Source organism: Haliotis asinina, chromosome 1 (assembly GCF_037392515.1).
Source record: "Haliotis asinina isolate JCU_RB_2024 chromosome 1, JCU_Hal_asi_v2, whole genome shotgun sequence".
In the NCBI taxonomy this organism is placed as follows: domain Eukaryota; kingdom Metazoa; phylum Mollusca; class Gastropoda; order Lepetellida; family Haliotidae; genus Haliotis; species Haliotis asinina.
Genome location: NC_090280.1, coordinates 91,737,535 through 91,763,822, shown reverse-complemented (window position 1 = coordinate 91,763,822; position 26,288 = coordinate 91,737,535). Strand labels below are relative to the sequence as shown.

At 40.5% G+C, this 26,288-nt stretch overlaps 1 protein-coding gene across 2 annotated transcripts; it reads left to right on the top strand.

Annotated features, from left to right (window-relative positions):
• Positions 1–45: 45 nt before the first annotated feature.
• LOC137284280 (DNA replication ATP-dependent helicase/nuclease DNA2-like) lies at positions 46–24,828 on the top strand. 2 transcript variants are annotated; one of them, XM_067816035.1, is made up of 31 exons: positions 46–92; positions 457–589; positions 1,215–1,250; positions 1,954–3,314; positions 3,626–3,703; positions 3,898–4,002; positions 4,233–4,391; positions 5,141–5,165; positions 6,411–6,473; positions 7,917–8,002; positions 9,923–10,042; positions 10,823–10,879; positions 11,526–11,568; positions 13,801–13,890; positions 14,070–14,187; positions 14,725–14,893; positions 15,426–15,611; positions 16,121–16,252; positions 16,424–16,567; positions 17,096–17,221; positions 17,367–17,446; positions 17,809–17,861; positions 18,202–18,250; positions 18,805–18,920; positions 19,242–19,370; positions 20,133–20,326; positions 21,198–21,462; positions 21,865–21,957; positions 22,739–22,927; positions 23,639–23,785; positions 24,131–24,828. In XM_067816035.1, the coding sequence occupies exons 2-31, from the start codon at positions 542–544 to the stop codon at positions 24,161–24,163; spliced, it is 4,494 nt and encodes a 1,497-aa protein (XP_067672136.1). In that variant the 5' UTR covers positions 46–92; positions 457–541; the 3' UTR covers positions 24,164–24,828. The 2 variants fall into 2 exon arrangements, with proteins under 2 accessions (XP_067672136.1, XP_067672144.1); XM_067816043.1 differs by having other exon boundaries at positions 58–249.
• Positions 24,829–26,288: the final 1,460 nt, after the last annotated feature.

Sequence of the window (26,288 nt, the reverse complement as noted above, 5' to 3'; positions counted from 1 at the left end):
TTTACCGGGAAAGGGTTGCACTTCAGAAATCACAATTCGTTTCCTATCTCTGCTGATAAGTATCACAATAAATGGCGGGGAATTTGACAACTGTAAGTCGCAGCACGAGAAGACAATTGATGTCATTGGGTCTGCTAGAGTGTTAGGGAAAGAGTTCCGCCCGTACCCCCTCTATAGCTCAGTATATAGAACTCTCTCCAATTAAGGAATGTCAGAGTCGACATACTAAGACGATTAGTGGAACGATCAGTAAGTTGTGCTCAGTAGAATACACTCGGATGCCGATGTTACTTCATCCTTCTCACAGGTTTTGATTTGTTATGTTTTCCCCAGACTTTCTTTAAAGAAGGAACTCCAGTACTTTGTCAGGAATTGTCTTGTTTTTGACGATGTAAGGCTTGATTTTGAAATCCTAGATAAATATGTTTGAAATAACTGAACTTATTTATTTTTCAGATAGTTGTCCCAGGTCATGGACAGTGAGATAGTGGTGATATTGGTACATGCTTTACAGTAGACTTCACAGCTCTCAAAGGTCATCATGGTGAAAGCTGACAAGAAGAAACAAGCACCTGCAGACAAGCAAGATGTAAGATTTTTTGTGGAAGTTAGAGTCAGAATTTCTTTTATCCTCAAGAGTTTAGCCCACCACTGTCATGCTATAATGTTTGCCACTTGCCTGAGCTAGTTCTAAAAGAAATCCGGTAATTTCAATAAACCAGTTTTTCAAATTTGATATTAACATATCAAGATTGCACTTGCAGCTAGTATGCAGCAATTGCATTGTTATTGGCTACCCATGAGTGGCACGTAATGAACATATGTGGTTAGGCATGCTGTATCTTGTATCATGATTGTGTCTCATTTGCATGGATTGTTGTTCATGATATCAGACAATGGATTGTCTGGTCCAGACGTGATTATTTTGAAGGTTGACATCATACAGCTGGAATTGGCATAGTGTGGCATTAGCAGCTAGCAAACAATAAATAGATAGAAAATACTGTAGGTTGATGATACTGGCATTGAGTTTGCAGGTGATCCAAAGTGTTTTGTCACTTCATCAATGTATGTATATTTAAGAAGATCAAATTCATTGATGGTTGTGTGTTTGTTATTTTCAAACAACAAAAGGTGACCTTATGAGTATTTTTTGTTTTTCTTTTTTTATGTGTTTCTTTGCTGAACAGATTTAAAGACATTTTCTGTTTCAGGGAGAGAAGCAGAGGTCAATATCGTCATTTTTTGAGGTATCTATGTTATATTTATGGGTTATCTGCAGGTCAGTAATTGCCTTAAGGTCTATTATATATTTCAGATTCAGTGTGGGCATCTACCTGGGCTGAAGTGAATCCATTATATTGTGAATATGATAACAACCATCACAATTGGATAACAAATATTATCTTGGCTGTTGATGCAATGTCAAATCAGCAGTTAATGTGTCATTGATATTTGTCAAGGGATTGTGCAGTAATATCTGCTGACTGAAACATTCATTTATTCACACATTACTATGTAAGCATGTTCATTCCAACTACCTGTGAAGATTCGTGTTAGAACTTATCCTCAGCGACCCATGCTTGTTGTAAGAGGCTACTAACAGGACTGGGTTGTCAGACTCTCTAACTTGGTTAAATGTCAATGTCATCATATCCTAGTTGCATAGATATATTCTCATCATGCTAACCACTAGAATCTGGTCAACATTCGATAATTATTATCCTCATTCAAACTCGCATTGCTATTAAAGCTAAGTGTAGCATGGAACAGGAAACAAAAATTTACATTCCTCTCACTTCTCTCTCTCTTTTTCGCATTCACTCACTCACCACACTCTTCTCATACTCAGTCAGGAATGTTGTCTTGGTAATCAGTTTATTGGATTTTTTTTTGTTTGTTTTTTTTGTGTATCAGTCAAGTTACGAATATGCAATTTATGCTTTTCTTCAGAAGAACCCTGCCCCTGGAGGTGGCCAGAGAAAACTGTTCTCTACTGTGGGGTCAAAATTGTCTATAAGGAAACCCTCCACTTCAGTACCTCAAGGGACTCTGATGTCCCCCATTACTCAACAGAAATCATCACTCCCATCCCAAAGTCATCCAGAAGCTGTGTTTACCAGGGAGAGAGATGAAAATGGCACAAAGTGTGAGATGGAACCAACAAGTATACCCGAAACTCAGTTTCAGTCACCTGACAAATCATGTGACTCCATTGCCATGGTTACTGAGAGCCCTGAAATTGTAATACCTGACACACCCGAGGAGGATAAAACGAGGAAGATGAAGAAAAAGATCTTCATCAGCCGAAGCTTCCTCAGTGTCAACAGCAACCCCATCACAAGACCTCCACCACCAAAAGTGGTGAAAAAGCGTAAATCAAAGTTAACTGGGATGGTTTCCGTGTCTTTCAACAGTCCAGCTGATGTTTCAGGTGATGGGGCACCAGAGAGAGGGTTAGTGAGGGAGAATGACAATTTAGATACCCCAGCAGACGACAGCCCTGAGGCCCAGACCCCAACTAAAACGTATGAAAGTGATCGTGTGAAACGGTTAGCTAAATCTGGCACATCACCCTCCTCAAAACGGACTTTGTATGCTGATTCCGTTGTCATACCTGACAAAGAAAATTTTGTAAACGAATCATCGGACATCAAAGTTACACAGACATCAGACAACAAGGTTAAGAGTAAGACATTGTCCCAGTCTGTCCCTGAGAGGAAGACAAGGGTGGAGAGGATCCTGTCCCACATGAGTGCAGGTAAGGCTGTGGGTAGTGTGAGTCACAAGTTGACCAACTATCAGCTTGGTGCCACCCCTTCCTCTAAGCCTGGCACCTCTGATGCCATGGGTGATGATGAGCTACTTGGGGAGATTCTGGGAGAACTTGGAGCAAAGTCAGAGTCTCAGGCGGGTCTTGTCAGAGAGAAACATGTTCCTGTTGCTAAAGTGTCAAGAAATAAGCAAGAGAAGATGTCACAAAAAAGTGTAGACATAGGAGCTATAACTGAAGAAGAATTGGAGCTGTTTCGTACTCTTGACAACTCATTCGAAGGTGACAAAGGGGAGGTAAGTTCAAATTCTGAATCTCCAAGTATTATCATGCCCAGGAGAAAGAAGAAAGACAACATGGAAGATACATACAAAGCTCCTGGGAGGAATATTCTTCTTTCTCATCCCTCCAAGGTCATCCACAACAATGAACTCTCATCACAAGAGTCAGAGGTCATGGAAGTTGGAACTCCATCACCAACCTCAAGTCAAGATTTGTGTGAAGAACTGTCACATCTGACACCATTCAAAGATGTCAATCAGTGAGTGTTCAGCAGTTGAGGTTTTCTGTAGAGACTTAGCCCAGTTGTTTCTGTTTATTTTTATATTTATTGTGATCATGAGGATTGTTTCACCATGGATAGCACCATAATAGATATCAGTGACACTATGCATGCAACAGACTTTTAGTGAAAAATTTGACTTTGTATTAACTTTTAGGGAGGTATGGTTTTGTTTTTACTGCAGAATTTTGTAAATGCGAATTTTGATAATTTTGACTCATAATGTGAATAGTTTCTACTGCTGTCTGTCTGGGACTAATAGTAATACATTGCACTGATTCTGTTGCTAGGCAACAGGGGTTGGCAGATCCTGGCTGTGCTGCAGACAGGTTTAACCGCTACAAGGTGTCGAGTGTCACTCACGGAAGGTCAGTCAGAGGTTCCCGAGTAAAGTAGGGATGGGGTAACTTAGTGGTTAAAACATTCACTTGTCCTGCCAAAGTTTGCTTTTGCTCTTTTTTTGTCACTGCCCTTAATACTGATCATATATAATAACGACTGATAGGGGTTTAAGTGCCAAAATACTGATGTCATAGTGGTGTTTCTACTGATGCTGTGTCAGGGATGAGGTTCTGCTGAATCTGACGAGGGCTGAAGACGACGCTGGAGACAGCAACTACAGCATTGATGGAGAGGAGAAGCGGACGTGCGTTCTGCAGGGCTTCTGGTGAGAACAACTTCTACTTTGTTTCAACATGCTGCCTAACATTTACTGAAATATGTTAACTTGGAGCTGTTGAATAAATACGTTCAACAGGATGCAGCCACTTGAATATAGTAACATACAGACCTGCCTGAAAGAAGGAACGCAAGAAAAGAGTGTTGAGATTCTTTCTTTGGATTAAATATGCAAACATGATGTCAAAGGGCCATATTGTACATTGAACTCTGTTGCAGGATGGACAGTCATGTTTCTGAGGGAGACATTGTGCACGTCTTCGCCGACTGCACCGATGGTGTGTATCATGTCACTGACCAAGCTGGGCTCATCGTTGTGTGTCCCGACCTACTTCTGTCAGGGACATCGGTCGTCTCGGGAGTCTTCTGCATGCGGAGGTAGGAGGTCCTGTCTTGTTTTTACTTGTGGAATAGCCTTGTGGTGAAAGCATCCACTTGAAATACAGAAGACCTTGATTCAATTCCCCTCATGGGTACAACGTGTGAAGCCCACTTTGGGGTTCCCTTATATGATATTGCCGGAATATTGCTAAAAGTTTTGCAAGACTAAACTCACTCACAGTGAAATGGTGCACTTTTATCATGATATGGTCCATATTGCAGTACAACGTCCTCGGTTCTGTTCAGTTTAGTTTATGAGATGTGATCATAACACAGAAAAATGACATATGACAAAGAAATACATAGATTTTGACCAAATGATTCAAGTTCTAGACATGTTAGCATGGTTAGAAAAGGTTTAAACAGGTTGATAAAATGATGATATGAACACCAAAGCATTTTATTGCATTATGGTATACCAAACCGAAGGCAAAATACCATGTTTCACCCAAAGTCATTGTAGCTAAAATATTACTGAGAAGAGCAAACAAGAAGCAAAATGGTGATGAAGTCATGTGTCAGATGAAACTGGCCTCCACAAGAGATATCACTTCGGTAAAATCCATATCTGAAGAGAGAGGCAAGCAGTACCAGGAATCCCAACTAGTGGAGAATCTAGTTCATATTCCAGTGTATACAGAATACCAGTTTGATTCATGTTTGACCATTTCAGTTGAACTGCCAAGTTTCATGATGAGCAAGGGTCATGGCATCCGTTATTTACATGGCTTATCTATCTGTTGCAGGTCGGTGTTGAATGAAAAGTTCAAGGTGAGTTTTTTTAGGAGATAAACATCATGTGTTGGCCAATTTCCGGGTGTTATTGAGTATTTGAAGCACGGGAATGCATTTGGAACCGACGGCGTTTATGATGTTTATGATGTTTATCGACATTGTAAACACAAAAGTAAACCAAAGGGGTTTTACTGTCTGCACTCGTTTACATCGAGTATGAGTACAGCAGTAAAGTGTCATCAGCTGGCCGTTTCAGCTGGTTCCCATGGTAGCATCTGGAGTTGCTCATTTGTGACGTCATTCTGACTTTACGTCACAATATGATTTGAATGACGTCACCACTGTTGATGACACAACAAAACAATTGTTTACGTGTAAATACGCAGTGAATAGTCTTGCAGTTTCCGGGAATCTAATACCATTTGATCATGTTTTTCAAACAATCAGATTACAGAACACAGTGACTTTTGGTTTACAATGTAGGAGAATTTTGTGTTTTGGAATGTGTGGCTGTGAAGTGAGTGATGTAAGTATCAGGTCATCACAATGGATGCTCGGTAGATATACTGGAAGGCAAGATGATGTGTTGCCATTGATAACTGCATACTAGGAAGTATCATGAGAACTGTCCTGAGTTTCTGGGAGATGATGACAGATGTGTTCACGTGCAGCACTCTGGGAGGTGCTGAAGAGAATAATCAGTCAGGTTTAGGTTTCAGCAATATTCATGTGCTGTTGTTTGTTTCTAGGGCAGTGATGGGCTGTCTTTCTTTCAGGGAAGTGATGACAAAAGTATTCACATGTTATTTCAGGACTTAAAAAATCCCATCACCCGATACCCGGGACAAGTTAGTTTTCATTTGGGGCAATCCAATAATGCTATGTTACTTGTCCGTGTACTACTAATTTTCACTCATGGATTCAAACTGCAAATAATCTTGGATTTAATTTTTATCTGTTCATAACAAAGCTATTAAAGGGAGCACTAATAATAAAGTATTGCTAGTAGAGAGTGAAATTATCACTCTTCGATAAATAGTCCAGTGAACATTAACATCACGCACTGTGTCAAAATCAGGGCAAGTGGAAAATTAGTCAGGACAAGTCACTTTCTTGAAGTCACTTGCTCTGTGGCACGTTATGTTTGTGTTTCAGGGAAGTGATGACAGAAGTATTCACATGTGGTTTGTATTTCAGGGGAGTGACGACAAGAGTATTCATATATTCTTTGTGTTTCAGGAAAGTGATGACCAGAGTATTCACATGTTCTTTGTGTTTCAGGGAAGTGATGACAAGAGTATTCACATGTTGTTTGGCAGCATCATCCACTGCTTGTTTCAGCAGGTAGGTCCAAGTTGTGTAAGTAAACTATATATGTATGTATAAGTATATATATTTCTATATCTAAAGTATATAGAGAAACAGATTATTTAAGGAAAAGCCTTTAGTATGTACTCCTGAATTCAAGATAATGGATGGTCTTCAGTATGATTTGCAGCTTTGACATGTCTTCGTACAATCATGGTACTGCCTTGAACGCCTTCAGTATGACAGACCAACCTTGAAAGGCCCTTCAGTAGGGTAGTCGTTTAAATATTCTTTGAAGGGCCATAAAATGTGAAGTCTAATAATGAAATTATAAGAAAATGCCTTAACAGTTAATCGAAAGCAAACTTCAGTCTTTCAGGCTTGAAAAACTGTACCAGTAATAGGCATCACATATTCATCCCATGTGGGGAATTACTAAAGGGTCTTTGGCACGATGAGTTTCACCCTATCAGCTACCCCATATTTCTTATATATGACATGCAATTCACTCTGATGTGATATTGATGTGAATAAAGAGGTGCCAGGCTTTTGAGGAAGGGGTGGCACCAAGCTGGTAGTTGGTCACACATTAGTTGGAGGATATTGGACCAGTAGTATGGGGATACAGACTGTATTGCACAAGTAGTATGAGGATAAAAATTGTATTGCATCAGTAGTTGAGATGAGGATATCACTTGAATTGCGGATATGAGGATACAACTGGTATTGCACCAGTAGTATGAGGACACAACTTGTATTGCACTAGTAGTATGAGGATACAAATTATATTACACCAGTAGTATAAAGATATGACTTGTATTGCACTAGTAGTATGAGGATATGACCTGTATTGCGCCATGAGTATGAGGATATGCACCAGTAGTATGAGGATACAAATTGTGTTGCACAAGTGTGAGGATGTGCGTCAGTAGTTTGAGGATACAAATTGTATTGCACAAGTGTGAGGATGTGCGTCAGTAGTATTAAAATACAAATTATATTACACCAGGAATTTAAGGATTTTACTTGTATTACAACAGTAGTTTGAGGATACAAATTGTATTGCACAAGTGTGAGGATGTGCGTCAGTAGTATTAAAATACAAATTATATTACACCAGTAATTTAAGGATTTTACTTGTATTACAACAGTAGTATGAGGATACAAATTGTATTGCACTAGTAGACGTAGTATGGGGATATGCACCAGTAGGTATGAGGGTACGGATTGTATTACACTAGTAGTATGAGGATACAAATTGTATTGCACTAGTAGTATGAAAATATATATTGTATTGTACCAGTAGTATGAGGATAGGACTTGTATTGCATTAGTAGTATGGGAATATGCACCAGTAGGTATGAGGGTACGGATTGTATTACACCAGTAGTATGAGGATACAAATTGTATTGAACCAGTGATTTGAGGATATGACGTGTTTCCAACCACAGCGTATCATTACTATCATTCACTGTACAGGTTGTGAAGCAGGGTCTGACGACAACAAAGCACATGCTGGAAGTGGCAAAGTCTGTCATGAAGCTGAACAAGTTCCTTCATGAAATGTAAGTTCCTGGTCAAAATATTAATACTAAGGTACTATCCTGAACCTAATTTCATTTGTCAGTTGAATGCTCATTACTCTATGTGTACTCATTTTTATTCTGAACTCCCTGTGGATTTTACAACCCTAGCTGCATGTGAGGTGTTTGAATGTTGACACTCATATAACTGCTATTGCTAGCAGGAACCTATTCCCTGAACAGAGGCATTTGACAAAAGACACTTGCATTAGGTTATTTTATTATTTATTATATGGGCATTCACATAGTGCTACAGGCCATCCCATCTTCATGCATGCTCAAAGTGCTTTGTTTTTTCCCTCAATCTCTGATATGAGTCTTAACTGTACATCATATTGTCAATGTCAACTCCCTGGGGAGCATACAACTTTTGCAGCCACTAGTCCCACCAAGTTAATATCCTAATGTGGACTGGAACACATAGTCACAGTACTTTGTCCAAGTTCACTGCATGTTGCTGTACCCGCAACTAGGTGTTTGCATGTATTCTTGTGGCTACCATCGAGTCATTTACCAACAGATTCATGGTTTGGTAGGGGGTTAAGTGCACGGGATTGTGTACTGTACACTAGGGTTTGTAGCAATAATGAAAGGAGTCAGCACACAAAGTGTATGGAAGGTTTTTACACTCTGTCAGAGATCACAGCAACTCAAACTCACTTGATCAATTGCCGGGTACCTTAAACAGCTCACACGCCACACCCCATTGAGTGACACTACTTGTGCAATGTGTGCTTCAGTATGGGGCTGTACTCATATAATTATTAACTATTTCTAAGAAATAGGATTTTCTTTAAAATAAATTGCAATAAATATGTTTTGTAAATATATAAACAGCACAATTGCCAACAGATGAAATGTGTAAATCCCATTTGGGTTGATGCAGGTAGCATTTGTATTGTAAGTCCCCGTGGTACCGTGTATGACTCAGCCACCTTCAGTGACTAGTGATCTATAGCCTGTTTTTATAGTGTTACGCTCGTATGTCTACAGTTTTATATCTGTGTTATTCTTGTTGTGTTTACTGTCAGTTGTTGACAGGTTTTTATATTCTAGGTTTACATGTCATTAAGGCATAGCTTGTTTTAATCACATACTGTGGAAGCCCACATAATGCACACTCCCAAGAATGGCTACCCTTGTAACTTACTTTGTGACCATAGACAGTCTTTACCTATTTTATGTCAGGATTAGATGCGATGAGTCAAAACCAAATAGTCTACAGATCATCTTGGAATTGTGATAAGTTTAAGGTAATTAGATTCAGGGAGAAATCAACAAGTCCTGCTAGAATTTCTACTTGTCTTGGACAATGTGGGCAGACCACTGGAGCCATCCCACCCTGTGAGGCCTGCACACAACACAGGACCAGCAAACTTTCAGCTGCTCTCATCATCTTCAGACTGATATGTACTTGTCAGTACAGTTTCTTTTGTACCTTTTTTCAATCAATACTCTCCTTCAAAAGTTTAGACTCACTAGAGTAAATATAGCCACTTACTTCTGTCGTCTGTTCTAAACAAAATGTAGCAAAATATTACATGTTATTTAAAGGTACCGGTACTGTTTAAACGTGAACTGATGTATTGTAAAACTGCTTCATAAAGGTGAAAAGATTATCGTCATGAGTTTAATAAATGATACAAATCAGTGAAAATTGGTGAATTTTTAACAAAACTTTACACCAAAATGCATCTGTTCAAATGGACAATATTTGCACATGCTTTTCAGCAATTTGGTGCATGATCTTCATGCAGTTCATCTGCATAAAGTTTGCAGTTGGTTCCCATCTTCGATGCAACCATATGGTGAGAGAATAAAGTGAGTCAAAACTTTTGATGGTAAGTATAATTATAAATAGTAAATTTAAGTGCTGTCAGCTGATGAGGTCTTTCACTCCAGGTACTGTCACGTGACCAACGAATCTGTGGTGCTGGAAGAAATAAACAAGTACATTCCAACTCTCAAGACCTGGGTGGAAAAATATTCAGTTCTCACACCCCAGACCCTGGCATCAAACAGGTAGGTGTCACTGTTGCACATACACCATCCTCGTCATACCCTGCCCTCTATCGTACCATGCTCCCTGTCATACCTTGGCCCGTCATACCCAGCCTCCTGTCATACTGTGCTCCCATCACACCTCCCTCCCTGGCTTACCCTGCCTCCTCTCATACCCCATGTCCGCCTCCTGTCATACCTGGCCCCATCATGCCCAACCCCCTGTCATACCTCACCTCCTCACATAACCCATTCCTGTCATACCTGGCCCAATCATGCCCCATCCCCAGTCATACATCACCTCCACTCATATCCCAGGCCCTGCCCATCTCATACCCCACCTCCTATCATACCCCATGCCACACCCCATGGCATGCTCTGCTTCCCCTCACACCCTCCCCTGTTATACCTCACCTCTTGTCATGCCCCATGGCACACCTGCTGTCATGCCCCTTCTCAAACACCCCACCCTAGTCATACCTCACATCCTCTCATACCCTATGCCCTACCTCCTGTTGTATCTCATGCCCTGCCTCTTCTCATACACCACCCGTTATACCTCACGTCCTCTCATACCCCATGCCCTGTCTTCTCTCATACCCCCACGCCTGTTATACCTCACGCCCTCTCATACCTCATGCCGCAACCCATCATGCCCCACCACCTCTCATACCCCCTGCCCATCTTCTATCATACCCTATCCCTGTCATGCCCTGCCCCCTGTCATACCCACCCATTATCCATGCTGGGATATAGCTGAGACAGTGATGAGGATGTTATTTGATATTGCTCTGTTTTCAGTTCAGATGTGAAGGTGGTGAAGGTCCATGACATTGAAGAGAACATCTGGTCACCTCGGTAAGTAGTCCAGTAGCTTACAGACTAATGCTGACCACAGTTTAGTCCAGTTTGGTCAAATGTCAAAATGAATTACATTTTGAAATAGCCACATATCTGCAATATAAACACACTGCCCAAAACATACTATTCATTCAACATGATAACTATTTATGCATTGTATGTCTTTGTTAGAGCAATGCCCTCAAGTCTTCTAAAATGACCATCAAAGAACTCAGCTGTTTTGTAAATAACTTCATATTAGTCCATATGTATTCATTGAATTTAAAGGGGCATTGGGGTAGTCTAGTGGATAAAGTATTTGCTTGTCATGCCAAAGACCTGGGTTCGATTCCCCACATGGATACAATGTGTGAAGCCCATCCCTGGTGTACCAGATACTGCTGGAAAACTGCCAAAAGCAGTTTAACTCTCACTCATTCATCCAGTCACTGAATTTGACTGTCACCACGGCCACTCAGGCCTCACATTTACTTTCCTTCATAGTTACTTCATTACTGAATGATGTATTAATTCACATGGTTTTAACAATCGTTTCCCATATTTTATTGACAGGCAGAAAATATTTGACTTGGTTCAGTCAGTTTTATCTATCATTTGTTAATCTCAACCTTTTAACAGAGATAAATCCTTGTGCATCTTTCAGATTTGGCGTCAAGGGAAAGATTGATATGACAGTACAAGTTGAGGTTGGTATAGGGTTTGTTGGGGATAAAAGTCTGGTTTTTTCTGTATGTATTTGTTTTCTGGCTTTTTACATATATACAATTCTTTATTGTGCATTATATGTACGTTATACACATTTACACAATTTCTTCACCCAACTTTGACCCATGAAGGTCCGGGGTAGAATAGGCCTTCAGCAACCCATGCTTGCGGTAAGAAGCGACTATGCTTGTCATAAGAGGCGACTAACAGGATCAGGTGGTCAGACTCGCTGACTTGGTTGACATCTCATCAGTTCCCAATTGATCAGAATGATGCTCGTGCTGTTGATCGCTGGATTGTCTGGTCCAGGCTCAATTATTTACAGACTGCTGCTATATAGCTGGAATATTGCTGCAAACTTTAGTCATTGTTAACCCCCTGGATGCCGAATTTTTATCAGGCATTTTCATAAATGGTTTGAAATGGTTTGGTTTGAAAAGTGAACGTTATGCAAGAATTGCACTCGTGTGGTCCTGGATATGCTTACGGCTATAAAAATACGCAGAAATGTAAAATATTAAATTTCCTATCTGTTGGTATAAATATTACTGCGATTACCTCAGGGGTTTGAGAAGCAGACACTCATAAATGTCCAAAACTTTGGTGTGCCTTAAAAACAGCAGATGTCTCCGTTTTTTAACGCGCACCAATAAAAGCACTCTGCTATGATTTTTTTAATTTGTCATCTTTACAGAAAGTGTGAGCTAAAGAAAATACAGCTTGATATCTGAGCAACATAAGTGTATATGAAATAGATGTATGTGCTAATGCGTATTGTCATACTCACAAAATCAAAAATGACCTGAAATATGTCAAAAATCGAATTTCTTCTATGACATCAAACGTCGACAGAGAAGTCATGGAGGTATAAAGATAAGGGGGCATAACTCTGGTACGCTTAACATTAGGTCAGTGTAACTCAGATCACATGAAGAGAATTTGTTTTACTATGTATCTTATTGTGAGCAACACAGGCACCTGTGTGGCATCAGCTTAGCGGAAATGAAAATTTCGCAACACCTGAATATTCATTAGGGATAATATATTTCTTCTTATGATTATGTAATTATTTCACTTCATAAGAATTCAGTGAAAGGTACAAAGAGATGGCTTTTTTTGTATGGAACTATTCGAATATGGACGTAAGGTTTGTCTAAATTAAGACATGACCTGATTTTTGTGAGAGTGAGTTTAGTTTTACGCTGCACTCAGCAATATTTGGTTTATATGTATTTAAACAATTTTTGTTTACCCCAGTATCTTTTGCAAACAAGCACATGTTCTCATACCCAGTATCTTTTGTTTAGTTTTATCTAGACAGTTGACAAAGACCATTTGTAATTTGATTCTAAGATGTATAGGGAATTCAATGATGCATTTGTTGCAGCTGAAAATGCAGTATACGTCATGTAAAAGGCATCTCAATACCGGCCTCCTCAAAACGTGATTTTGTAAACACTGTCCAACATGGCGGAAAGCGCACTTCAGCTTTCCTATAAGTGTATTTCTGAAAACATCCCAACTGATTCTGGGTTCATCGGTGACGTTTCAGGATGATCATTACTGGTTACATGAAAACTTGATATCAGTAATCATTAATATGCTATCTTTGAAATTCAGTACTCATAGTATTTATCCGATTTTCACATTTCAAAACATACAGCAAATAACGCTATGAATCGCAATTTTGTATAGTGTGAAAAATGGCGACATATACGATGACGCCTATTTTGAAAGGTAATTTTAAGCTTTTAAGCTTGGTCTGAGATGATACTGGATGTTATCAAGAAACAGAATTTTCCGCAGAATTCAAAACTGTGAAGTATATATATGTGCGTGGTATATTTAGAATGTTATTGGACTTCCAAGTGAGGGTTGAAGAGGAGGGACATATATGTTAGAACATTGTGAGAGGTACACAACTAATATGGCCTTTATGTTGTGTGCTCTTTAAGCAGGACTGCACTGCATGGAGCTCAGCACCATACAAGGGGCCTTGTTAATATGTTTCAAGATAATGCACGACATTGACACAGTTTAGATTAACCATAGAAACTTTGTCACCATCATGGACATAGTCTTCACCCAAAGTGGTAAGCATCTAAGACCTGCTTCACTTCAAGCTTTCCTGTCAAGCTTTACCTGTAATACTGGTCCAGCTCCCTCACTCACTTACTGAGTTTCATCATGTTCCCATGACAATCTTCCTGCAGTTCCCCAAAGCGGCACAACAGAAGAAGAAAGTTCTTCCTCTGGAGCTGAAGACAGGGCGACCCACCTTCTCCATCGAACACAAGGGGCAGGTAACTCTTCTCAGGCCTGACATAGTTTGTGTCTATGTATGTTGAGATTAACTCATGAGAGAAACCCAGTTTATGTCCAGAATGATTTATCAAGATCATGTGAATCAATCAGATTTAGGATGTGGAGGTAATATGTGTTGTAGGTGATTTTGTGTTAGTGCTGATGCTGTGAATTCTAGGTGACGCTGTACTCTATGATGATGTCCGACCGTCGTGAGGATCCTGAAGAGGGATTGTTGCTGTACCTCAAGGAGCCTGTCATGACCAAAGTGGCTGTCAAGGGAGATAACAAGAGAGGTGTGTAACACAGATACCACAACTAAATTAGATCAGTCCATGTTTCATAAAGTGCCATTGCCCAGACGTTCTGTCTGTTATGTCCATCATCTACTCACCATTGGTCAGTGACGTCATTCCTATCCTTGAAATAACTCTATGGAGATTAGACCTGATCAACCCATGCTCATGGTAGGAAGTTAGCACAGTAGCTGATGCAGGTCATCCTATTTGCTTAGACTGATGTTCAGGACATCAGTCTCTAGTTTTTCTTTTTCACACCTGGTTATTTACAGATCAGTCTGATGTAGCTTGAATTCTGCTTAGCATTGAATAAAAATACGAAGAGTGGGTGAGTTGAGTTTTATGCTGCTTTTAGCAAAATTCTAGCAATATCATGGTGGAGGTCACCAGAAACGGGTTTCACACACCATGCCCATGTGGATAATACCTTAACCACTAGGGTACGCCACACCACTCAAAAACATTTAAACTAAGTTTGTTGTGTAAATATCTTAAAAACAAGATCAGTGTCACTTTCTCCTTTTTTTTCTTCAGGTCTGATACAGCTGCGAAATGAGCTGGCGTACTATGTTAAACAACAAGTAAAGAAGTCAGTGGAGAATGGTCATGTGACGTACCAGTACGGACATCTACCAAAGCCCATCAACAACCACCGGTCCTGCAGCAAATGTCCACAACTGCTGAATTGTGCAGTGTACCAGCGGTTGGTGCTTTATATATCACTTCCCTTGTCAGAGCCTTGTGAGAATGGGTAAATGCATGGAACTGACCGGGGTGGATGTAACCAGAAACTGAAAATATTTCATTTTCGAACACCAATATAGATTTAGAAACATGAACCACCCTTGACAACCTATGCTTGTTGGTGCCAACAGGATCGGATGTTCAGATTTGACTGACACAAATCATTTTATCCCAGTTGCAAAGATTGATTCTCATGATGTTGTCCATTAGATTGTTTTATCCAGACTTGATTTATCGACAGCAATCATGTAGCTGGAATATTGCTTAATGTGACATTGAACAACAAATAAAGCATGAATCAGTATGTGGTATCTCACTGTCACTGATTTCCTGTGCACAATGAGCAAATACCTCAGACTATAAGCTCACTCTTGTGTGATGTACAGAGTTATCTCTCTTAGTCTTGTCAGGATCTGCTTAGGTCTATTTTCAATCCCATTTCTGGTGTCCCCCGTCATGATATTGCAGGATTCACTCACTCCATGTTGCAGACATGTGGAGGGTGTGAACCATGGCGCCGGTCATGCAATGGAGAAGCTGGTGCCGGAGACACTGGGGCACCTGCTGCAGTGTCATGTGGACTACTATCTCCACTGGTGTGTGTGTCTGGAGCTGGAGAGTCAGGCTGCCAGGGGCAGCAACGTCACCGACATTTGGTGCAGGAGCAGTCACCACAGGTGAGATGAGTGCTGAAAATTGTCAATATGATGGAGGTGTTGTCACTGAGTGGTGTCTTTAATAAGAGGTGTTGTTCAGTGTGCCTGTTTTTCACAAGTGTTGTTGCTGAGCGTTCCCAATAATAAAGAGTTGTGTGTAACATGGAGTGTAGCAGGCATATAAATGTAATATTGTTGGGATTTACTGCGCGTTCAGTGGAAGCTGTCTAAACTGACACTCACTGGGACTGAAGACTTAATCAGGTTTACACGACATGCCAGATTGTAGAGCTGATGATAAATGTACAAGCCAAGGACAGGACTGATGTTTTATGCTGGTGTTGACAACCTACCGGATTGGACAGATCCACTGTATTGTCATAGTTATGTCTGCATTTTACAGTTTCTAGTGTGGAATTGCTGGGTTATTGTGTGGTGAAATTATGGTAATATAGCTGATCAATGAGCACAGAGTGATGTGTTTACAATATTGCTGATCCAACTGAAATAGTGACGTTTTGTGTGGACAGAGAGAAGAAGGGGGACTGCTTGTCAGGAATGAAGATAAAACACACCAAGATGGCCCATGTTGCAGAAAGTCAGCGATTTGCCGAGGGAGAGAGCTGTATTGTTACTTTCAAAAGACATCCCAATCATCTTAGGTAGGCAGACACTCTAGTCTTCTCCAGTAGACAGACACCCTAACTATATCCAGACACCTTTCCTGTATCACCCAGTGTCTGCTGCAGGGATTTCTCTACCTTTCTCACATAACTGTGATCTGCTGTAGGCACTTCCCAGCAAGTGGCATACATATCTGTATTCTCCTGCAGGCAGTTTCCAGCACCTCTCCATACCCTCGGCTTCTCCAAGAACGACTCTGTGGCCATCAGTTCCGATGATGGACGTCTGCTTGTCCTCTCATCTGGTTTCATATACAGCATCAGTGAAGCTGAAGTGGACATTGTTGTAGACAGGTAGTTCATTAATTCAACACATGAAATTATTAGTCAGTGCAACAGAAATGAATAAAGTTTTACCCAAAATGCCATTCTGCCATTTCTTTCCTTCACCTGAACAAAAGGAAGTAACTCTCATCTCAATACTCAGACCACGGGAAATTCACATCATCTAGTTGAGACTAGTGATTGTTAGGCATACTTCTCACAATACTTTGTTCAGTTTTAGAATCTTATCATCATATTCCCAGACTTTGGGTCAGAACTGGTCTTGGCATAAGAGGCGACTAACAGCTTCGGGTGGTCAGGCTCACTGACTTGGTTGACAGATATCATCCCTCCCATTTGTGTATATCAGTGTTCACAATGATAATCACTAGATTGTCCAGTCCAAACCTGATTATTTACAGATCGCATACAACAAGTAATAAAAATCTTAGACTGATGGCTGTGCTATGCCTTGTGATGTCAATTACCAGAATAGCATCTATATCAACCTTGACAGAGATTTAGCTCCATTAGTGATTGGTTGATGGTATCATCTAGGGGCATCTTCCATGAGGACCCAGCCCTGCAGAATCTCACCTACCGCCTTGACCGATGTGATAACTTCAACACCCTTGGCTACCTCTTCACCAACCTGTCTCGCCTGCTCGCAAACCAACATTCCAGGTAAGGGCTTACAATCCGTAACAGTGTTCTGGTATATGTACATTGGTCAAATGCAACACTTCCCTTTAGAATTGTACTTTGTGTAGAAACCACCAGAAGCTCCTAGAAGAAAGTTTACTTTACCTCTGATCATTTCAATTATCAGGGAGAGACTGAGGGGGCTCATTATAGACAAGAAGAAGCCCGAGTTTCAGCTGACAATGTCCAAGGGCACCATCGAGAAAGGTTGGTTCCAAAGACCCAAGATGTTATTATCTAGGAATATGTTCTGTAGGTTTTCGTCTGTGTTCCACAGTGAGCCTTTCTGAGTAAGAAGGATTCGGGTATTGCTACATTCAGAGCAAAGGAGACAGTTAGTTAAAAATTGAATTTCAGAAGTTGGGAAGGTGAGCTTTTAACCCTCATTGGGCTTGCAGATTTGTCTGTCTTGGTTGTACTGTACCCTGATTCTGATCTTGGTCTTGAAACAGCAAATGTGTATTGATGGGGTCATATCTATACTCAGTGGTCCAGTGTTATATAGGCAGTGTACTGTGCAATGAGGCATGAAACACAGCTCACTTGCACTTTTTTACCGTGTGTTACAGTGAAGCCCATCTTCAAGGCACTCAACAAGCCACAGAAGGCTGTAATCCTCAAGGTTGGTGTCTTGGCATCTTCATTTGTGCATATTTGTCACTTTTATCTTAACCAAAAGGATGAGATCCAGTTTAGAATTGATCTTCAGCCATGAGTGTAGTGCAAAGCTTCAAATGAGATCAGTTGGACAGGGTCGCTGACTTGGTAAATGCACCAAGGAATGTTGCACATTTCAGCATTAAACAGCTATCTTGATTATCCAGTCTATTGATATCTCCAGTTGAGTAAGTATGCTGAACATATTCGCCATAATTTGCTTGTTTTGAGTCTTGATTGAATGATAGACTGCTAAAAGAGCCTTCAAATTATGGATCAGAACACATTGACTGTTTGCCTACCAGATCCTGATGTGCAAGGACTATGTGCTGATCAAGGGGTACCCTGGTACAGGTGAGATACACCTTGACATGTTTAGTCGAACCTCTCCAAACCAGACTCTCTATAATCTGGATCAATACCAAACAATATACTGTCCAGAATTTATTCTAGTTTCTCAAGTAAAATCTCTCAAATCTTGACTGAAAGTTTGTGACCCGCCCAAAATCATATTGCTCTGTGTAAATCTAAACTGATAAGGTTTTCATGCATCTTCAGAGTACACCAAATCAACTTCTCTCATCAGTAAATAATGTGTCTGCAACATAGATTGATGCTAAGATTGGTCTCGGCTGTCAGATGTCTCAGCATTTGTATGTCTGCTAGTCTTAAACAAAGACTTGTAACAATTTGGCTATGGACTCCCAACTCTCATTTGGGCAGCCTGCAGATCACTAAAAATAAGAATTAGTTTATAACTGTTACTGACACTGCCTACCTGGTGTTTTATCATTTACATAGATATTATTTAGTTCAGTGCAGCCTAAACATTCATGCAAGTTTATCAGCCTGTCACCATGGTTACCATACATATTGTGGTCCTGAAGTGTCGTAAATGTCTTGTGAAGGTAAAACATCCACCATCGTGGCCCTCGTCCGCATCCTCAACTGCCTTGGCCTCTCTGTCCTCCTGACCAGCTACACCCACTCCGCTGTTGACAACATCTTGCTCAAACTCCAAAAGGTATTTACGTTATCTGTTTAGTTGCTGTACCATAGCCGCCATCATAAATGGCCTTCACAAATTCGTAAGCCTGTTAAGGCACTAGTAAGTATAATCGGTCTTCAAGGATTAGTTGTAGTGAACAAATGTTGATAAGACTGACACGTTTTCGGTGATAATTACTAAACATTTAGACATTGCATCATGTATGTAAATGTTTGCAAAGGAAAATGTGGACTGTTATGTAGATCTTTTCTCAGGTGTTTGTGATCAGTACTTGTAGACTGGTTGAGAAATTACTTTGGAGATGTAAAATATGACAAATATGGTAATCTTTTCCAGCTGAATGTAAACTTTCTACGGTTGGGTCGTCTTGGCAGAATCCACCCTGATCTCCATGACAACTCTGCTGAAGTCCTCACGTCCAAGATAACCACCGTCCATGAGCTGCGAACTTTCTATGAATCACAGGTCAGTGGGTTTTTGAATGTTGGACAGTTTGTAACTATAATATGAATATCTCTAATAGTATAACCAGTGAGGAATGCATTGAGCTCACATTCTGTTAGTAATTAGTCAGTGGAAGTCTCTGTAAATTTGTTTTTAATGCTCGGCATTTCTTCTGTTGATATGAAGACCCTTGATACAAGCCCTAGAGCCCTTAACATTCTTGAATTTGCAAACATTAGTGTACTATCATTTACTGTGGCTGTGAGTAGGCAAGTGGACAGGAGTATCAACTAAAAATGAGTTGAGTGAGTTTAGGTTTCATTCTGATTTCAGAAGCATTTTACTTGTATCACATTAACGTTAGGATTTTATTTTTTGAGCTGCAAAAATTAATATATATATATATATATTTTTTTCTTATTCTTACAAAAATATGACCAACGGAGGCGTAAAGCAAAAAATTAAATTGGTCTTGCTTTGTGATTATTTTCTTTGCTGATGTATGACTCTTCACCTCTTACATATCACTACATATGAACTCCTTAACATCAAATAATGAAGAAGAGTCTATTTAGTCTATTTATACAGATATGTGCATCCAGTACACACAAATATATGGAGGGGATGCAAGAAAAAGATGTCTAGCTTCTGATGGATGCCATGTAATTTCAGTGTACCAGATTCTCCACAAGAAAGTTATAGATGTAATAATTACATAATGGATTCCTCTAATGATTCTGATTATGGCTGTTCTCTACTGAGACATTTGTCTATTTGTTTCAGAACATAGTTGCCACAAGCTGCCTGGGTATGAACCACCCGATCTTCTCACAGCGCAGGTTTGATGTGTGTATTGTAGACGAGGCGTCACAGGTGCTGCAGCCAGCATGTCTTGGGCCTCTGTTTGCTGCAGACAGATTTGTGTTGGTCGGAGATCCCAAACAGTTGCCACCAGTCGTACAAAGCAGGGAGGCAAGGTGAGTTGCAGCTTACTGTTACAGTGTAAGGAGGCTGCAGTAGTCCAGTGGTTCAGATGTTTGCTTGTCATGCCAAAGATCCATGTTTGATTCCCTGATGGGTACAATGTGTGCAGCACATTTCTGGTGTCATGGTATTGCAGGAATATTGCTGAAAGTGGCACAGCTGTACTTGGCATTAAATCCATGACGGACCTTACAACTGAATGTGCCATGAGGAAGCCATAGAATGTGAATAGAGCTCTGAAGAGACCTTGGATTTGGTGTTAATGGATTATTGTGCTGATTAATATTTTATGTTGTATTTCTCCATTAATCATGTAGTATATATGATTATGTAACCATTAGAGAGAGAGAGAGAGAGAGTCAATGTGGGTGTGTGTACACAATTTTCGACTGAAATGAAGTAAGAATGTTTCAGTAGATCTGTTTGAAAGTTGCCATGAAGAGGTCTGCAATGCATGTAAGGGTTGCCTTTGTTTTGGGTAGGGAGGGTTTGCCCTGCTCTTAGCAAGTAGTGTCGTTGTCTAGCAGAGTATGAAATAAGGCCCACCCAAGACGGGATAGATTTCTGATGAACCGGTCTAAATTTACAGCAAGCCAGCCCAGTGATCTGGTAAAAGTTTTAGATAACATGGTCCATACATCTGAGTAATTTTCCTTGGATTGCCTGGTCTAGTTATATTCATATTGGGTTAATAACATAATAAAGTTGCAAGCTGGCTGGGTTTTGGATTATTTCATACTGTTTTTAGATGTATATTGTAGGATTGCCCTGAACTGGCAGGTGCTGCTCTTGTCAAGTTCTATATGCCAGAACATCATGTCATCATGTCATCATGTCATCATGATTCTCTGCCATTGACTGCAGGGAACTAGGTATGGGGGAAAGTCTGTTTGCTCGTCTTGACGACGCTGGTGCAACCTTTGACCTGAACCTTCAGTACCGTATGAACAAGACCATCATGCATCTGAGCAATGAGCTGATGTATGGGGGACTGCTGCAGTGTGGGAGCAATGACGTGGCCGAGTCCTGCCTGGTGCTACCTGACCCCGCTGTCCACACACGACCTTGGCTCAATCAGGTCCTAACGTCTGATCTGCAGCAGGCAGCCATCTTCTTGGACACTAACAAGGTGAAGGTCATTTTACAGAGATGGCCAGTAACTGAATTGATGGCATAAGCAAAATAGTGTCCATTATGTTGGGGTTGTTTGTTTGTTTTCACTAGGGTGGCCTGATGCTTAAAGCATTCACATGTCACGCTGAAGATGTAGGTTTGGTTCTCTGCATGTTTTTCAAGCAAAGTATTTATACAAGATGCTCTCTCATTCAATTAGCATGGATAACTAGGAAGACAGGAATCTTCTACCCTTGTTTAAGGATGTGGCAATGGTTAGACAGATATCATAAATCAAACGAATCAGCTCAGTTTGAAGTTGTGGTTTACATGATATTTCCACTGCGCTGACAGGCTTTGTACTGTGTTTCTATGGCAAGGGTATAAAGAAGTATTCTAATGTCCAAGACTTTTGCAGGTGCCAGCCCCAGAGTCATCAGACGGTAAGGGAATGTTGAAGAACACGGTTGAGGCCGAGCTTGTCCTCATTGTTGTGTCAACATTGGTCAAGGTGAGTAGCAGTTATAGTCCATAAATAATGTTAAATAATGTTAAATAGGATCTAGATCTTCTGTCTTTTACCAGATTCAGTAACTACTGGTTGTCTTGATACTGCAGGAATAATCTGTGAAGATTGTCAAATTCACAGATTTGTCTTCTACTGATTTGTCTTATCTTCTTCTTCTTCCATCATATTCATCATCATATCATATCATAAGTAGTCAGTAGACGGATTAGTGTTTAACACATCCAGTAACTGGAACTAACATTTATCAGCCACCAAGCAAAGTTCTCCTCAAAAGCCTTATTTATCCTGCATGCATCTATCATCTATTTACTATTTATCTACACATTGCATTGCAGGGCTTGATTTAGTTCTTTTGTCGCTTGCACATGTGCAGCTCAATATTACAAAGTGCAACCTATTTATGAGTCTAACTTGCACAAGGTGCAAGTCAGTTTTGGAGAAATAAATCATTGTAGTCAACATCATAAGTACATATATTTCATAATTAGCTCTTTTTTTAAAAAAAACATTGGTATAGCACGGAAACATTGCTATTCATGGACTGTCCCGACTGTGACAGGGATCTGCTCAGTGTTGCTATGGTTTCATGGGTACTACATCATAAAAATGTTTGTGTGCACCAAAACCTCAGAATTTGGCTGGTGCAACTCTTAAGTTGCACCTAGTGTAAGTAGGTTAACATATCTGGAATCGAGCCCTGCATTGGGAAACATGACACCCATTACTCAATATTTCCTCATTAGCACCTGTCTTATGTTACCAGTGTGGCCTGACCATGGAGGACATTGGAGTCATTGCACCGTACCGCCACCAGGTGAAGCTCCTGCAGCAGTTACTTCACGAGCGCCACCTAGTGGCTGTAGAGGCCAACACCGTCGACCAGTACCAGGGCCGAGACAAGAGCATCATCATCATGTCCTTCGTCCGGAGCAGCCGCTCACCGAGCAACAAGGTGGGTGTATAGAGGAGTCACTGTTGCCTAGGCCGATACAGTGAATAATCGATCGTGAAGATCCAAGTTAGAACTGGTCTTCACTAACTAACTGCTTGTGTAAGAGGCGGCTGATGGGATCGGGTGGCCAGGCTCACTGACTTGGTTGACGCATGTCATTGTATCCCTGTTGTGTCCATCGATGCTCATGATGTTGATCACTGAATTGTCTTGTCCAGACCCAATTTTTTAAGACCCTCCTCCAATCACCTGGAATATTACTGAGTTTTGCATTCAACAGCAAACAAATAGTGAATAATTGCATGAGCTCATTACCTGGATTGCGCAGATTGCTGAACAGTGTTCCATGTCAGAAGATCAGTGTTTGGTTCTGGTTGGGTCTTTGTTCTTAGGGTCGTTAGCTGTATACCTGTGCTTAAAAATGTCAGAGACTTGTATCCTCGAAAATAACTGAACTGCATTACTGATCACAACTGAGCTAAACCAAACTCATTTGTTCTATGCTCTATCTGTGCAGTGTGGGTCGCATTTTCCCCTGAAGCAACCTTGTGGAACATTTTCAGAACTAGTTTAAATCCTAATCTAGAATAGGCTTCTGAGCATTTGCAATATGACATCAAAAGAATTCTTGAAAATCAAGTGAATCAGGACACAGTCTACCAGCCTCTGTGACCTCCCTGATGTTATTGTGACTCGTACAATTACTTTCAGTCGGGAGAGTTGCTGCAAGACATTCGACGTCTGAACGTGGCAGTGACCCGAGCTAAACACAAACTGATCCTCATCGGAGACATCGGGACTCTGTGTCAGTTTGACCCTCTCCTCAAGGTCATCCAGACCATGGAACAGAACAACCAAGTATCCTTTCACACACTCACAACTGATTTTGTCATTTGCAGTACAGGGTTACTTCTTAGCAGAGCTGGGATCTCGTGGTTTTCTTCCACACTGGCAACTGCCTCCATGAATTTAATGGATATCGAACATCAATTATTGATAGATATCAGAGAAGTAACTAATATACAGAAATAACAAATTTGATTGAAAGCATTCAACAAATTTATCATTACTGGTAAATGGTGGCCTATTTTGATTTGTATTACCAAGAAAAAATCATCCAGAACATTACCCTGACAGTGAACAATTTTATGGACAGGTGTAGTTCATACAGTGTTAACATCTTGTTCCTTACCTCTACAACAGATCCTTGAATTACCGCCTCATGCCCACACATGACGCTGAAATGCAGCTATGGTGCTGCATGTGTGAATATCTGCCGAGTGGTTGGAAATAACTGTGCAGTGTGATCGTGTTTGGGATATTCAGTGTCGGACAAGTGCAGTCCACCTACAGTGCCATGTGACAGTGTTTGGGAAGTGAACATCAGCCACTTATAGTGCAAAGTGATCGTGTTTGGGAAACAAGTGGATTGAAACTACAATGCTGCATGATTGTGTTTGGGACAGTGATCGTCTGCAGTATGCAGTTCAACATGAATGTGTCAGCTGAGTGTGACAGTGTTTGAGAAGTGAACATCGGCCACTTACAGTGCAAAGTGATTGTGTTTGGGAAACAGAGTGTCTGGCTCAGTAGATTGAAACTACAATGCTGCATGATCATGTTTGGGAAAGTGATCGCTGGCCGAGTGCCCAGGTGGGGCTATAACAGTGATAGTGTTGTTGCCATAGTGATGGTCTATGGTAATGCTGATGTAGTCCTGTGGCACCGATGATGAGGGATACTCTCATCACCATGGCACTATAAGAAGAACCTCTACTTGACCTCTTTGGGAACCAAGAAGTGCTACTGACAGACATATTTTCTATATATATGAGGGCATTTAGAATTCAGTTTTTTATATATGTTTATATACTAAATTTTAATAAATTTTTAAGTTGTTTTGCTTGTTTTTTATTGTTTAGTGCAAATTAGTGTACATTATCAGTACATTGGGTTAAGTCTATTTGAAGGTGACAAAGTTAATGGATGATAACTTTCTGAATTGCAGCTTGGCCTCCATTCAGTGGGAATCAGCACTGAATACAAAATAAAGCAAGTTCCTTCTTATGAACTGTTTATACCTCAATCACACCAGTGGGCCTGTACAGGGTTAGAATGGGTCTTCAGCAACCCATGCTTGTAGTATGAGGCAAATATTGGGACCAGGTGGTCTGGCTTGCTGACTTCGTTGACACGTCATAAACTCATGAAGTTGATCACTGGATTGTCTGGTCCAGTCTCGATTATTTACAGAACACTGCCATATAGTGTTATATTGCTGTGTGCTGAATTAAGCATCAACCAAACATCTTGAGATTCACTTGGTACCAAGAACTGGTATATCATGACATTCATTAGCCAATCCTGGAACATTGGACACTTTCTGTTGGTTCTAATCCCCGATTTGCTCTGAGCCTGTTCCTTGATATGTTTCACTTTGGAGAAAACCACTAATCATATCTAAGACCTGAATACACTCTGGATTTCCTTTCTCATTTAGCTGACTTGCCATCATCAGTGTTCAACCTCACCCACACCATCTAAAACACTGCCATACAGATGGGATATTGCAGTGCTACGTTAAACAACTAACATTCTAAAATGGCTGATTTTCCTTGACCCAATGAGTTTGTATTTGCCTTCTGTTGTTAAGTTGACTGTGGCATAATAAACAAACATGACATCATTGTCCATTAAAATGTTTATTCCAAATATTAAAATGCATCCAGTAGTGTTCCTGCAACCTGCAGTATAAACCCTTCCCCTTGCACAGGCCTCTTCCCCATCATCATCTTCCCTCACACACAGGTGCTTGTTCTGTCCACCTCATACCTTTGATGTCTAACAGGTGCTTGTCATAGGTGCTAAACCAGTGCTCAATATCCTGTCACTGTCCACATTGTGGGCTGCTGGTATGGCCCCTGAATAGAATCTGGATCTGATTTCCATACACTAATTGTAGTTGTTCTGTCATCAAAGCAGACTTAGAGTTTGAGAAGTAAGTGAAATTTGCCTAATGTGTTTTGGATGAATTTGACCCTGACCCCCCCCAAATTCCAAATTGTCAAAGATTATGTTTCACATTCAGATCCAAATTCTATTGAAACAATTATGTACATAAAGTTGAAAATTCTGAACATTAATATATACTTTATAATGTAACAATGGCTTACAGAATCTTGCATAACATTTCTATCTTCTTTGGTTGTCAAATATTCAAATATACACATTTCTGTGCTCAGGGTGACAGGAACTTAAAAACAGAGTAGACAAACAGGATGGATTTCCATCAGGATCAGTGCTGAGTCCAACGAAAAAATATGATACACAACATATAGAGTTGAAACCTGTTAAAATCATG